The 16425-nt window shown below is 44.5% G+C and overlaps 1 protein-coding gene across 1 annotated transcript; it reads right to left on the bottom strand.

The window, feature by feature from the left end:
• On the bottom strand, positions 1–12422 carry LOC104966450 (nuclear receptor coactivator 3-like). The gene is made up of 18 exons (XM_010795636.1): positions 12354–12422; positions 9546–9650; positions 9110–9270; positions 7466–7566; positions 7096–7270; positions 6792–6983; positions 6401–6487; positions 5947–6090; positions 5118–5265; positions 4461–5029; positions 3148–4121; positions 2927–3050; positions 2437–2676; positions 2068–2280; positions 1806–1923; positions 1508–1679; positions 667–1041; positions 1–12 (listed from the first exon to the last, which is right to left on the bottom strand). Exons 2-18 carry the CDS (start codon positions 9629–9631, stop codon positions 1–3), a joined length of 3891 nt encoding a protein of 1296 aa, XP_010793938.1. The 5' UTR covers positions 9632–9650; positions 12354–12422.
• Between the last annotated feature and the right edge of the window lie 4003 nt (positions 12423–16425).

Genomic DNA, 16425 nt, shown 5'->3' on the forward strand with positions numbered 1-16425 from the left:
TCAATGAATTTCCTTTGACGGACAAGGAAAGTATAGTAGTCATAAGTGTTGTAAGGTTTTCAATACTTACAATTGTATATAAAAACGCCTCCTGTATCCAGTCCCGGACTGGCCATCGGGAGGACCGGGGGGTTTCCCGATGGCCTGGCCTGTTAAGTGGCCTGCCTCACACAGGGTGACTGGCTGTCCACATGATGTGGCCTGCCGACATGGCCACTGTCATACAGATCATAAAACAAAGCCCTTGATTGGTCTCTGTGTCATTCAAGCTCGGGATAACCTCAGCTCATGTGAGGTAAAGGACTCTGAGTGTTTAGATAGTTAACTTAGTCTAAGTTCTCAGTGGGTCTCAAACGGTTTGGTCACCATTTATGTAAACACATATTTCCATTTGAGGGGGTAGTGATTAGTAAAATATGCATGAATAAAAAATTAAAAAGTTAATTAGGTGAAAAAAGGCAAGATTCACTTTTAAAACTTGTTGAGAGCTAAAACTAGTCTTTGCTGCTGCCTCAAAGAGGAGGGAGACAGGAGAGGCCACAGGAGAGGCTGATTCTGGAGCACAGGCACACTCTCCTCTTTGAGGCAGCAGCAAAGACTAGTTTTAGCTCTCAACAAGTTTTNGCGTGCGTGCGTGCGTGCGTGCGTGCGTGCGTGCGTGCGTGCGTGCGTGATCACCTGCTGTCCCTGCAGTCTCTGCTGCAGCTGCAGTCTCAGAGGCTTGGTGGCGGTCAGCATGCGAGGCCTCATCATGTTTGAACGCGGGTTGCCCATACCCCCCATGCCACCAGCCATATTAGGGAAGCCCCCAGTCTGGCCCACTTGATTCATCATGGGGTTGAAGTTTCCTGGAGACTGGCCCTGCATCGTGGAGCCACCATAACCGGGCTGCATGCCCATAGTGGAGGGCCCCGGGGGTCCAGGGTAGCCCTGGGTGTACATGGGTTTTTGGTCCATGCCTAAAGAGGACTCGCGCCCGGGGAAAGGCTCCGACTGTGGGCGCCGAACCGGCGCTCGCTCCTGGCCTTCAGGTCCGTGGTTCTGGGGAACAGACAAGATGCATTTCATTCAGACTGGACAATTAAACTTTAATATCAACAAAAAGCAGATAAGGGCGTTCATTTTGTCTAACTAGTGAAAGATCATTTATTTATGAACTCTGCACAAAGACCATTAAAAAAACATGTTATATTTTCAAATGATATTCTCTTTAATTTGGAGATGATGAACTTATGTTTTACTGATAAATGATCAATTATTTGTGGATTTTATTTGGTATTATAAATCTGAAATTTAATTGGAGTATCAAGCTTTCAACTAAATAGCTAAACATGCATGCATATAAAATGAGCATTGCACCCATTAAGTCATATTTTATACTTCCTGAAGCACATGTTTTCTGCATAAAGAATAACAAATGTATATATTCCCAATTGTCAACAAAGTAAGTTGTTTTCATTTCTTGTATATGCTAAATATAATACGTTTACTCAAGTTAGTGGAGTACCTGGCCTACTATTTCAGGGATGCCTAGGGCTCGGTCAATCTCCTGCAGAGCAATAACATCAGTGGTGTTGAGCAGAGAATCCAGCTGATCCAGAAGTGCCCGTTCATCACTCGGACCCTCGCTGTTGACCCGAGGCCCTAGCAGCTCCTCCAGGGGGTGCCCAAACTGGTCCCTGACACAGGAAACCACACAGGAAAGGTTACACCACTGACTGGGATCACAGAAGCTATCAACACCATCTTTAGTTCAAAGTTGGAAAACATCTAGAAGCATAGGGTGAGGTGCAAAAAAGGTGTACCTGGTTGTGTTAGTCTTTGGTCTGTCCATTCCCATAGCAGAGTCCGGCCAGGACGGGGACCGAGGTGTGGGGCCGTGTGCACCAAACGGGCTCATACCCATACTGGCTTCATTGGTACCTGCAGAGAGGAAAATGGGAAGGTGATGATCAATAAGAGGTCACCTTAAATCAAATTACACAAGCCCAGAAAATGATTCTGATACCGATATTATCTTTATTCATATCATGTCTCTCTTTTATTACAGTTCAATGCAAAACATACCCATATCCATGAGTTGCTGCTGCAGCATAGAGCGGGTTTTTCCGGGAACACTGTTGGACCGGTTGATCATGGGTCCTCCCATTGGACCGGAGCGTCCCATGCCAGGGTGTCCTGGTCCGGCCACAGGGCTGCCGCTGGACCTCTGCATGCCCCAGTCGCCTGGTGCCGACATGGGAGGCCTCTGAGGCATTCCCATTCCTCTGCCTATCCCTCCTGAAAGACCAGAAACAATGTTTTATCAGTATGTTTCTTTTTTTTTTTAATTGGTTTAGTTAGAAAAATATATAAAAATAATAGTATTATCCCCATGCTTTCTACTCTGTTGATCCCAGGACTCTTGGGCATGCTAAGTTAAAGTCTTTAATTTACTTGTTGGATTGCCTCGTGGCGGACACACACCCATGCCCCCTGGAAAGCCGTTGGGAATGGGCCCGGGTCGGATCGGCGTATCCATCTTCTCCTGCTTGATCAGTGTGGGACAGGGGAGGTTTCGTCTGCCGGCCAGCCCCCCTCCTACCGCTCCTTCTCCTCCCATGGGCTTGGCATCCATGGACAAGGCTCTCTGATAGGCACTACGCTGAGCTGGAGGCATGGGGCCTCTTACCCCTTCTGGAGCACACACACAATACCACATTTAAGTTCACATACCAACACATATAGGTTGTGTGATTAACACTGCCCTGACAAGGAAGCATCTACAGTGTGATATTTCATGCAAAACTTATATATAAAACTATCTGATGCCCTATGCCAAGGCTTCTATGGCTGTAGTGTCTCGGACGTGCATTATGTTCTGTGTTTTTCCACATTAACCAGTGTTACATTTGATTACGATACTAAAATAAATTGATGGACTCACCTTGTAAACTGTCCGGCATATTTCCTGGTTTGTTTCCTGCCTCTTTCCCTGCTCTGGAGTCCGGTTCAGAGAAGAAGCTAGAAGTGTTTCTTGGGACCCCCAGAATGGTCTCCAGTGTCTCCGACTGAACCATCGAGACACACCAAAGATTAGAAAAACATTCTCTACTGAATATCTTAAACTCAATTTCACAAATTAGTATTATGGCGCGTAAGACTCACCACCTCAGCCGGCTCCAATTTGACCTTCCCATCCATGCAGTGGGGGTCCGAGCTTGTGACCCCTGGCCCCTGAGCTACTCTCCCCTCCAGCTCCTCCAGCTTTGGCTTGACATCCCCGCCTTCTTTAGAGTCATCCTTGTTGAGGAGGTAGTGGAGAAGGGCGTGGGGCTTCTCCCTCTTCGGGCTGTGTTGCTCCTGCTTTGACTCTGGTCCTCTTGCCCCCCCTGCAGCGGCGGGCCCCGGCTCAGCTGCCCCGCCCTCCAAACTGCTCTTCCCAGTGGCCTCGGCTGTGATGCGAGCCACCTCGTCAGGAGTGTTCCCGTTCTGCAGGAGCTTGTGGAGGATCTTGTGCTTCTCCTGCAGGGACTGACTGGTAAGATGTGCGCCGGAGGAAGACACGGCGCCATGGTTTCCGCCCGTGGAGGAGGACACTCCCGTGGAGGAGGAGGGGCTCGTGACACCAGCTGTTCCTTCTTTAACCTCGGGCGTGGAGCAGGGGCCGGAGCTCGGTGTGTGGTTAGGTGGCACCAGCTCATCCGTGGGGGAGGTGAGGAGCTGCAGAAGCTTCTTGTGGCTCTTGGTGTCCGGGACCCGTCGGTTGGAGTCTCCCCCGGGAGGACCCGCCTCTCTACTGGCTTGGCTGTCGGGCTTTTCGGGCAGCCCCTCGCTGGTGGGGGTGTGCGGATGCTGCTGAGACTCTCCTGCACCCCCCAGTAAGCTGCCTGGGCTCTTAGAGTCAGAGTAGGCCGGAAGGCTGGGTTTACACGGCCCTCCAGCTGCCTGATTGGTGGAGTTGATGCTCGGGGAGCTGTCAGGTCTGTGAGGGGGAGGAGAGGTGAGGGGGGAAGGCATCGGGTTGCCCACTCCCTCACTGATGGCTTGGAGGGCGTTCAAGGAGCTACTGGAGAAGGTGGTGCTTCCTAATCCTCCTCCAGAGTTACCGGGGTGACTGGAGCTCATGGGAGAGTTCATACCTGCAGAGGAACGACCACAGATATGTCAACAATCCAGGAAGGTAACAATGTCACAAAATACAGAAATGTCACAAAATGTGGTCAAAAGGTTGTGTTTGTTTTTTTACTGAAATAATGCTACCTATCTTTTCTACCCTGGATATGTACTTTTATTTTAATGCAATTAATTTTCACTATACGAGTGTGATTTTCTCTTTATGTAAGACAACTGCACTGTCCCCTTTGCTGAAACAATGTACATTTCACGGCTGTGGGACGAATAAAGGATTTCAGATTTCTGGGGAAGTTAGATTTTTGACATGTAATAGTCTTCAGGAGTTACAAAGTTGTGGTTCATACCTCCAGGAGAGAAGGGACCTGCACCCATTTTTGGGCTTCCTCTGACTCTGGGTGAACCCATGACGTTGTGTGGGGGGCCATTAATCCCTGGACTGGCAGGGGGGGGACTGGTCATCCCGTACCCTCCACCTCCGGGTCCACCTCCACCTCCTCCATGGAACTGACTCATCTGCTGCTGCTGCTGCTGCTGCTGCTGCTGTTGCTGCTGCTGCTGCTGCTGCTGCTGTTGAAGCATACTGTGGTGGCCCATCTGAGTCATAGGCCCCATTTGGTTCATGGAATTCATGGGGGAGTTCATTGAATGCAAGGAATTCATCTGATTCATTTGACCCATGTTGTTCATCTGATGCATGGGACTCATTGGATTCATCTGGTTCATGGGATTCATGCGGTTGCCCCCGGTGTACGACGGCGCTCCCCTCTGTGGCATGGTGCTCTGCTCCGCCATACCGTAGCCTCTGTTCATGCCCCCCGCTGGGCTCATGTTCATCTGTTGGTTGGGGTTGTTCACAGGCATGGTCTGAGGCCTTATACCTGCTCCCTGGTTGGCTCGATAACCATTTTGCTCCCTACAATGGAATCCATAAAGTTAATAACAGAATATGAAACTAAGCAAGACAGTTACCAAATCTTGGAGAGCATTTAAAACATGTGTACCTTTGTAGCAAATGTGTGGAGAGGTATGAGTGCGGTTCATTGGTGCTGGGATTCCTGCAGAGGTCACTCCTGGTCTGGGCTGTGACTGGGGTGCCGTCAGCGAGTGAGAAGCGGTAGAGAGGGGTCTCCGCATGACCATTATGGAAAGCTAGAGTGGAGAAAAAGAGAATTGAAAACACCAAAAATAGCAAGTCAAAACCATTCAAAAAAGTGCTAATAATCAGCCGTGCCAGGTTGAAGCAGTAACTTGAATAAATATCCATATATCTGATATATTCTTGCCGTTTGTGAAATAATCAATGCAACACAGATGTGTTTTTCAGAAGACACAAAGGAAGGCACGGTAAAATGTGTTGCTCAACCTTCACTCGCTAATACCGGTCACAATAAATCTTCCATATAGATACTGTGCAACAAAAAGCCCTCCAGTGGTCACCGTCTAAAAGCTCTTAATGTGAAACTAACCCAATTAATTCTACAATAACAGCTGCTAAAGTTCGACAAAGACAAATGTCGGCTGCTGTCTGTTAGATAAGTAAAACAAAAACATGAAGTCAAGAGTGATACTCATCGTGACGTATGAATGCATCGACGTAACACATGTTGGGGTACATTCCTTGAATACTTTTGTTAATGATCAAATCACACCTGACACCTTTAACAATGGCTCAGAGCTCCCCAATGTCTGTTACCATGCTGTCATTCTAATCCATTAATGTTAAAAACAAATGCAAATATAAAATTGCTATAGCATCTGCTGATGTAGCACCAGATGCATGAATGCTATGCTTTTTGTGTGACTAGGGAGGGAGGTTCAGATTAAACATACCATCTTGATAGTGCCGTTTGTAGGACCACGGTTGTCCCTCACTTCGGTTGAGGAACATCTGCATGCAGCGCCTCACCAGGTCCTCCCAGCCCGGGCGCATAGTGGTGCTTAGAGAGGCCTGCTGCTCAATCTCAATCAGTTTACCTGCAAGACAAGATAAACCAATGGGATTACACAAAGGATGATGATTTATGGGGAACTATAGATGCAGTGAGTATAGTTTCGTGTATTTAAGAATCTTAGATGTACATCTCTTTGGCTTTGGCATGGCTTTAAAAGGTCCCATAACCATAACAGTACAAGTTATGAGTATAAGTGGGGACATTCTGTTTAGTACACAGCATCATTATATGCTAGCTCACAGTGCCTAAGAACATATTTCCAAAGATCGTGCCACCTGATTAAATGTGAGAAATGACTTTCCTTTTATAGAGATAACACAGTAAAAACTTACCAGTGAGTTCATGGCGAGTGCTAAACCTCTCCGTCCTCTCTACATGGATGATGCGTCGTGCCACACAGATCATACAGGACTGCAAATCTGAGTAAAGAGACAACACAATGATCAGGCATAACATCTAGGCAAAAATATACCGAAAAATACAGTGGAAGGCATGGCAACACACGTACATGTATTCTACAAGGTAGCTGCTAGTTAAATCATATCTTCAGCATTATTCAATGGAATTGAACTGGAATCAGTTGCCACATTTTAACAGTTGTATTTTCACATAATTTTAATCTAAAATAAAATACCAGATAAGATAAACCTTTATCCCCATGGGAATTCAGCAACAGGGGAATGAAAGAAATACATATTCGAAGCTTTCATCCGTGACATTTACCTTCTCCCTCCTCCATCATGGCTCGGGGCTGAGTGAGGGCGAAGCACTGCATGGTCTCATAGCGCTGGCCACCCGGCCTCTCTTCTGGCATCCCATGACTTTGACCGTGACCAAAGTTGACCAGCATGCGACAGTTGAAGGTGTGGCTCTTCTGCCGGGGTGCCTCTCCGCTCCACGATGCCCCGTTCGGTGCTATGGAGAGAAATTGGCAATGGCTGAGCAGATGAACACGACTTCATACGTGTGTTATCGAGTACTCATGTTCATATATTTATACATCTGTGTGACTGAACCCTTGTCTCACCATTAGACTTGGGCAGATTCTTGTGAAACTCCTCCCTGTCCTCATCGTGGATGATATTATACACGCTGGTGTTGATGAGCTCCTCCTGCTTGTACTGCAGGTACTGCGTCACGTTGTCGGACACAAACACAATGTTGCCCTCTCGGTTGACCACAAACAGAAAACCGTCCAAGGCCTGAAAACATAGTTGCCATAAAAAAATGAAGAGATGATGATTAACTTTATTTAGTTACAATTGATGCAGCTCTATTAACCAGCTGAGACACTAGTATCAAGTTTAAGTGAGCAATGACAGCAAAGCACTGGCACAGCATATGGACAGGCAGGTCATTATTGTTGCCCCCCCCCCAATGATTGTCCCCGAGCTGACCTGTAGGAGCAGCGGTCCCAGATGGTCCTTGTCAATGACCCCCTGACCAGTGGAGGACACATCGGCCTTCTGGACATCGTCATCACTGCAAGTGCTCTTTCCTGAGGACAGATGAGTCATTTAACAACAGTTAAATATGTGGATTTGTATTTGTTACTTTATACATTAGAAATCATTTCCATGGTGTGACTGGACTAGAACAGCTGTGGTTCAGAAGGAAAGACTAGTGACCTTCATTCTGAGCAATGCACATGACCTGCATGTCTTGTTGAGTGACAGTTTAATACATTTTGTATAATGGTGTTTTGCCTATTGTACAGTTTGCTGTGGGTGCTTTCTTTATGCAAAAATAATTGTCTTTCCAGCCAGCAGGTGGCAGCATGAGTCATGGATGAATAATTAGCATGCCTTTCTATTTTTAAAACCAGCATGTGTCTGAGGCTTTGTTAGATACCACTCTATATAGCAGGGCCATCTGTGGCGCGGACACTGAGCAGGGCGACAAATAATACCACTCTGGATTTAATTCAATTTCCAATTCAAACTAGCTGTTGTATGAGCAAACAGAGAAAGCAGAGGCTAATTTGATGAAGGAGACAATGATCGCAAAGATGTGTAAACAGGGGGAGGGAAAAGGTGAGTTAAATGGACAACAGACAGAAAAGAGAAGAGAAAACAGGCCCTCCATCATAGCCATCCTGTAACTATGGCAACCTGGCTGCATAACACCGGGGCCAGCAGTAGCCAGCTGTGACCCTCTGGGTAGACTCCAATATTATTGCTCTTTCTCTTCCTCACCCACTTAACCTCACAGATATAATCTCAACGAATGTAAAACAGGTGGAAAATATCCTCCTTTGAATATCCAATCTAATGTCAAATCTGCAAAATGATTGGAAGATGGCCCGAGGGCAGCAGCGACTGAATAAGGTCTGATTCCTGCGTCACCACTAGTGTCATTCGTCTCGCAGCGAGGAGCACGGTTTGGCACTAACAGATCCACAGTGTCACTGACAGCCTTGAGCCACGACCACCAAGGACTGGTCTCAATTACTGGTGTTCGTTTACCCCCAGCGATACAAACTGGCTGTCAGTCTGAAGCCGCCTGGCCATGAACCAAAACACCACTTCATCACGGCATCATCTGTCCTGCAGGCTAAGAGAACCAGCCCAACTAAAGTCCCTGCTTACCCCCCATAGCAAATACCGGAAAATAAATATATAAAAATTAATTATATATAATTCCATTAGTGATAGAAATTCATTTATAACAAACAAAATAAATAATATTAATAATAATCGTAATAATACCTCGACTTGTAAAAAACTAAGAAAGGTTTGGCTTATTTGTCACAACAACAGCCCCATTCAGCTAACTTAAACGATACAAAATAAGGTTTAATAAAGAAGGCTTTAAACTGCGGTGACAAAACTGTGTGAAACTGCAATTCATATGTTTTAAATAATACATTTAAAGTACGATATTTTGGCTCCAACATGCAGTAGCACTAACATTGGTATGGTTTATTGAAAACTCATGTACTTGCAAGTTAAAAGCTTCAGCTAAATATAATGTAACAAATGCAATAAAAGTAATAATAATGATAGTGAGTGTGTGAGTGTGTGAGTGTACAGTGTGGGTACCTTGCTCTTTTATTTGTCTGATCTGTCTCACAGTCTCTTTGAGGATGGCACATTTGTCAGGCTTGACGTTGAAGCTGTCAATGTTGGAGAGATTGGCAGAGATGAGCTCCGCTAGTTCCTCGATGTACTTGCTCTCCTGTTCCCTCCGACGCTTGTCACACCTGCCGAGGCGCCAAGGGGATTAGACACGTTACTATGACAACCTCACCTCCCCCTGCCCCGTCCGTATGCAGGCCACACAGCCTTGGCTGGGATGCTTCGGATACTTCGATGGCAGCAGAAGACATACGTTTGAACCAGATGAAGGGGGGTAGGGATGTTTACAGGGGGCAGTAGGGAGGAAGTGACCTCGTGCACTTGCTGACATTCACACCGAAAACAGCAGTGGACAATGATTGATTTGCGACTGACAGTCAACAGAAGTTACAGTACTCACCCTAAGCCTGGTGTGTCACAGGTGGAGAGTTTACGTTTGCGGTCGGAGCACAGCGGCTCCAACGAGTTGTCTCCTATGCCACTCATCTTCAGCGCATATCAGCCCCTGAAAGCACAAAACCGCACATCATATATATATATATACATACATACATACATACATACATACATACATACATACATACATACATACATACATACATACAGGGAGCGCAACATGATCAGAGGGAATGAACTGGGAGTGTGGTTTTATAAGCTTATGTGTGTGGTATAATCAAATCAAAGGATAAGTGTGGATTGGGACATGCCTTCAGTCGTCAATTCTTTGCAAAGTTCACTTTTTATGCCAGGCAAACCTTGAGAGCTCAGTGTCAAGTAATGGGGGAAAGAAATAAAGAAGCTACTGAGGTTATAAATAAAGTGACTTCTGAGGCGAGAGTAGATTGTAGATTCCCACAGATTTATGAAGGTAAACTATCCAGTTAGTAAAGCAGCCTTGGTTCCTGCTTAGTGCCTGATGGGAGTGAAATCTCATCTGTTCCACTGTGAGGAGCGACTGATGATGATGTAGTGATTTGGAGCCTCGGGGGAGATGGGTCATTCTGCGTTCAGCCAGCTTGCCCGCTAGAACGATACCACTCTGCTATCAGCGGCAACACACAGCGCACACAAACTGTTTCCAGAACAGTTTCATGTTCAGGCATGTCGCAGCACGGTCTGCAAGAGAGTTTTAGCTGCTGTCCCAGCTAGAGACACATTTTCACCAACCTTCCTCTCTGTCTAACTGCATGGGACGGCACTGGGGGAAAAAAAATACCCACTACTTATGCACGTGGAATCCAGAAACAATCCAGGCGAGGGACTAGTAAGAATTATCCCCTTTCCGCTCTCTCTTTACTCCGCATTCTCCATACTAGGCCACATCCGCTCTTTATTCCAATAGGTTTTAACTGCTGTTTCCTCCCATACCATCCTGAGGCAGTCCCTCCCTTCTCTCCCTCCCTCCCTGGGTGTAGCAGTACTGGGCTGTGGACCCTGCCCTTGTTTTCTTGCTCTGCCATTGCCCTGTGTCTGACCCCCTCAAAGTTCACGTTAGAGGAAACCTCTCTAACCAGCCTCTAAGGTCACTGCTCTTTTCCGATTCCCACCCAGAAACACTCACACAGAGCTGTAGCATGCTGCTTCACAACCAGATACGACTCTATGCTCAACTCTGCGTCCGCACACAAAAAAACAAAGTCTTAAACACAGAGTGAGCTCATTCCAGAGTGGAAAAGTATAGAACGGATGGGAGCCATTATGCAACTCCTGCTCCGCAAACTGCAGGCTAGGACACGCAGCCCATTCACCACTACTACTCCTACAGGAGCGCCAAGTCTCAGACAAGCAATCCGCGCCATAAATCTGCAGCGCATGCTTGGTGTCCGTCTACCTTTCACCACCCCTCTCTAAAATCTGCCTGTCCTGCTCTGGCTGTGACTCTCAATGCCTTCCCTTCTCTCTTTCTCCCTTCCTTCCTTCCTGCTGTCTGTCCTAAGGCTCACCTCTGCAGCAGTGGAGAAAGATGACATCAGCCCTCAGTCAGCCTCAAATCCTGAAAACGGAAAACAAGCCGAGCTGGGGGCCTTTCTGAGAACAGGGAATGTATGGCTGAGTACACAGTTCTGGTTATGGGGGAAACATTTTCAGTCTGTTTGTAACTTCACAGGAATTTAAACTACACGACACAATTTACATTGAAAATAGTATGTGTCATTTGTTAATTAATTCTGCACTTTCCAAAAGACTTTGACTGCCTGAAATCTAAAAAATCCACGCACACAGCACTTCTGGAGCAGAGTTAGAGATTGCGAGCAGCAGCCAACCAAAACCACAGATGAGTCTCAACAGGCCTGGCAGTTTGCCACTGACCTGAATCAGCTTCATTTGACAATGTGAAACTTGCTCAGGGACAAGATTAGATATGTCAGACAAACCATCAGGCACACAAACAACAGCTGCCAACCTGAGAAATACAACATATCATAGTTAAAAATAATACCATTTCTTAATTTTTTTGACAGACTGTCGACCTGGCAAGTGTGTGTGAGTGTGTGTTTTTCAGTGGCGAACCGTGTCTATCACAACTGGACCTTCTGTAGACACACACACCCCCCCGCCCCCCGGCGTTATAATGTCCGTCTTTTCACTGAATTGTCGTCTTGAAAAGGGTACTCACAACAATTCCGCAACAACTTAATCTTCACCTGTTGCACTTGCCATTTCAACGTTAAAAACAATAAAACTGCATGAATTGCTTCGTGGCATTCATCTAGATCCTCTGTCTCGAGCCAGTGAACTACCGGGCCTTGTAAAGTACCCTGGAACCGAGGGAAACTCTGAAAGAATAGGCCCATTGGCTACAAATCAATATATGATTGGTTGATCAAACTGTCAGTCCAAATGTACGCTCTCATTCAGTGCAACGGCCAGGGCATTCGATCAAGGATGTAGAATACCTTGGTTGAAGGATATTCTACCCAGAGACCCAGAACAAGATCTGATTGGTTGCTTTCTTTTCTAACACAAAACCACTGAAATGCGTAGTGCATGGACCGAGAAGGACAAACAAATCAACGTAACACTGTAATATTACAGATCAACAACACAGGTACCATTCTCATTTATTCATTTTATATACATTTTATTTATATAATTAAATCGATTCTTTGTTTGTTTTATCTGAGTGTTCCAGGGTATTCTCTGAATACCTTGAAGGCCCTGACGGTTCGCCACTGGTGATTTTCTTTAAGTTATACATCATGCTCACCTTGACCAGTAGAAGCCCCAGTCAAGCTCCATTCAGGGACTAGTGTCGCTTCAATGTCTTAACATCTCCTGGAAAGAGAAAATGGAAAGGTCATGAACTCTGAAAGTCTTAACGTGACTCCATAATCGCACTGCCCTTTTTATGTTTAGCTTTCACAGAAAATCATGGGAAAAAAACTGATTTCTAAAAATGCACAGGAAGCCACTGCAGATAGCATCCTGTTTGCGTCCTCCCCTCAGCCCGTTCCACTGCGTCATCACTTCCCTTTCCTGGAAATGTTGCCACTCATCCACCCTATTTACATATTCTGTTTATCAGGCTAGACCCCTGTCGCCTGGATCGTACTCGCACACCTTGATTGATATTAGCTGCTGGCCATCAGAGGCTTACACAAGCTTTTGTCCTCAGTATTAAGAGAACAACAAAGTGTGGCAATTATTCATCTATCCCCAAAACGGCCAGAAATCCCTGCACAATTATCAGGTGGTGGCTAACTCTTAATTTATAGCCTGATGGGCCAATAAGCTATCCTTACTGAACACATGACTAATGTTTTATGTGTTGCTTGGTCATTATTTATAGTAAAAAAAATGTTATGTCTCCTCTTTATCCTAGAATTAGTACATATACACTGCTTTCAAAACGTTGAGATGTCAGACATGCGATATTAAGTATTATGTCAAAGCTTCCATAACCTTCAGCACTTATAATGCTATTCATAATCACAGTAGAGAAGGCCCTCTGGGGGTTTGTTGTTTTCGCATCAGAGCAATTGGATAAGCTGTAATCAAAGCAACAGAAAGGAATCTCTCTTGAGCTGGCCACTATCATCTGTTTTACAATGTCACACTCAAATTTCAGGCTTTAAATTGTTTACTTTCATTTTTCGAGCCACATTTTCATGTCAAGGGACGCATCATATGGTCCCAAGAGAAAGTGTGGCCTGGCTTTCAGTGTTTGGGTACAAACTGATCCCAAAACCAGTGACCTTTAGCACAATCATCCCTGTCACAAGCCTATCACATGTTCTCTCCTAATGAAAATCTAATAATAATCACACTCAGATTGCATAATACAACTACAATTTTTGCATTGCTTTAATGAAAGAAACCTCCACAATTGGTGTTAAATGTTAAACCAAAAAACACACTAGCATTTATTGGTAGCCTTAATAGTTTCCAATAAAACAGTCTAACTCACAATAACCACAGTAGCTGCAAGCCTGCATCCTACTGCCCATCGTGCATGTGTGTGTTCCTCCATCACAGACCACTGATCACATCAGGCCTGAACGTCAAGCTGCTACTGAGCTAATGCTGCAGCTGAATAATTTATCGCAGAGAAAGAGAGAAAAGCGTTCCCTGTCTGTCAACTGTCCAAACACAGCTTAATAATTCTGAATCGCCTCTTACAAACGCCACAACAGCAAATCACCAATTCACAGAAACTAGGGTGAGAAAGCAGTGTGTAATAATAATATATGGGCATCTCGTCCAATACAATTGTTAAACTGTGTGAACTCCTGTGTTTTGTGTCCTTGTTTATTGACACATGAACAAATACACAGCAGTAACTTCTGGAAGGGAAATGTAATTCAAACCGGGGGATATATGTTGTGAATATGGTCCGCAGCAGGAGGAGGAGTCAAGGCAGATTGAGTAGAATAAAGAGGGGGAGGAGGCGGGAGAACTGGGAGGGGGAGGGGAGAAGAGAGGACACGGTACACAACATAAATAGTGCTGGGTATAAATGTAGATACTGGTGGCAATGGATATTTGACATTGACATATTTGACACTAATCTACTTGTTTGTTTTTTACGTTGTATTGTAATAAAAAACTAAAGTGTGATATATACTGATTCCTCATTACATTTTAAAACTATTACTACCTTAGCAGACTCATATAATGTATACATTTCAATCAGGAGAGACTTCATTTTGTTTAAAGAACATTTATTGACACATGTCATATGATAAATGTTAAGTCTTTGGCGATTAGACCCCGATCCTGAACTGGTATATCTAAAGGGGGAAATGCAGCCGTGAGCATATAGGGAACCCCCCGGGGTCTAGACACTGGTGATAATGCTGAAGATCTGGATTTGATGAGGAAGAGGGGATGAAGAGGAGGTGTGATGAGGTCTTTGGATTAGCTCTCCTGGCACTGGATATGATGAAAGGAGGTGGATGGGGAGGAGGCGGGCGGCAGCATGACAACCTGAAATCACAGCTGACTGCAGGAGAGAGGAGAACCATTTTAAAGTTTGGCTGCAGCACGGTGATTGGCTGCTGGAGAATGAGGTGAATGTAATAGGTTAAGGACAGTGCCCGTGATGAGCTGATTATAAGCAGCTGCGGATTGAATGTATACCAGTCTTCCTGAAAGAACTTGCGCTGAGCTTCATTTAGCTACTTTTACATTTTGTTAGCAATTGTTTGGTTAATTTTATTGTATTCTAACTTATTCTGTATATTTATTATGTGTATTCAATTGAGATACTGCCTTTTCTACTGTTGATATGTCCATACATGTAATGTTTGTTTAATTTCTATTCGATTTTACTTTTAACTCATGTGCAATGCTTTGTTAACATGCTGCTTTTTATTGTGATCAATACAGTAAATCCAATCTAATATAATCTAAAAAAATTATCTAATTTTCATAACGTTTTTAAGTACTCCAATTTAAAGCATTACAAAATGGGTTGAGTAGAATAATTGTAGGAGTGAGAAGTGAAGTTATGGGCTGTTTGTTTTTACCTGGAAGGCTAGCATGTATCTTTCAAGCTGTATCTGAAAATACTCCCTATTTATTATGTTATACACTATATTTACTGTCAGCCATTTGGGTTTTGGTCTACAATTTCACAAATGAGTGTCAGAATCTATAAAATTACAGTCATGCATCTCTGCAACTCTACACCTCTCAGTGATAATGCAAAAATGATCAGTGATCGCCAGAATTTTCTATTTAAATGCTCGCCTAACTATTAAGTATGTGTCATTTAGAGAGTACTGAATGAGTGAAGGGGGAAATGATTTCAGACAGTCTCGGTGTTGAGTGAACTGAGTAATGATGGGCAAACGAGGATCGATGAGCCTTCTTACACATTACTCCTGAGAAGTGGAAATGAGAGGCACCTGCTGCTCAGAGAGATTTACGGCAGGCAAGTATACTGAAGATTAAGTAAGAGTTTCAAAATATCAGGCAATTATGTTATCTCCTAATGTTGAGAATTAATAATCGTTTTATCTTGTTTATCACCAAGGAGGAAGTCTATCACAGCGTAAATAAAGAAGAAGTTCTTAGCCTGACATAGTCTGGAGTTGTTACCTGTTTATTCATACAAAGACTCTTAATTTAGATTAAAATATTGAATGTTTTTGCATTTGATGTGGAAAGGGACTCCAAACCCGCAGGTAGTGGCGCATTTTTCAAAAATGTCCTTGCTACTGGGTACAAAAATACCAGGATCTTCCAGGGATCTGGGCCCAAAGCATGTGCACTTATAATCGTCTTAAGCCCCGCCTCCAATCCGCTGCGCCACATCTGGGTTCGGCTATATAAATGCAGAGGTAAAATTGCTTTATTTATATAGCACCTTTCACCACGCGACAATTCAAAGAGCTTTCAAAAATAAAAACAAAAAGACATTTAAGAATAAATACAGCATAAACACATTATTAAATGGCATTTAAAAACAGGCATAAAAAAGCAAAGATAATGAAATAAAGAAATAAACACAGCAGGTACAGAATACATGAATAAAAGGCATACTGCCGTGTGTGTGAGTATGAACAGCTCAATTAAAAGCAGCGGCAAAGAGATATGTTTTTAGTCTGGATTTGAAAATAGGAAGTGTTTCAGCGGACGTGCACGATTCGAGAAGTTCGTTCCAGATTGTTGGGGCATAATAGCTAAACGCTGCTTTTCCATTTTTAGTTCTTATTCTTGGAACAGAGAGCAGACCCGACCCAGAGGTCCAGGAGAGAGACTCCTGGATAGTTCATAGTTATGCAGGAGATCGTTTATATACCTCCGTCCTAAGCCATTTAGGAACGCAAACTAGC

The sequence above is a fragment of the Notothenia coriiceps genome, unplaced genomic scaffold (assembly GCF_000735185.1).
Source record: "Notothenia coriiceps isolate Sejong01 unplaced genomic scaffold, NC01 NC01_scaffold00037246, whole genome shotgun sequence".
Taxonomy (NCBI): Eukaryota; Metazoa; Chordata; class Actinopteri; order Perciformes; family Nototheniidae; genus Notothenia; species Notothenia coriiceps.

Excerpts from the sequence above, each read along its gene's own strand:
- LOC104966450 (XM_010795636.1), bottom strand. The coding sequence starts at position 9,631 with ATGAGTGGCATAGGAGACAACTCGTTGGAGCCGCTGTGCTCCGACCGC. Across the intron at positions 4,122-4,460 it reads AGGTCCCTTCTCTCCTGGAG|GTATGAACTCTCCCATGAGC; the intron begins GTATGAACCACA and ends GTTCCTCTGCAG. Across the intron at positions 1,042-1,507 it reads TCCCTGAAATAGTAGGCCAG|AACCACGGACCTGAAGGCCA; the intron begins GTACTCCACTAA and ends TCTGTTCCCCAG.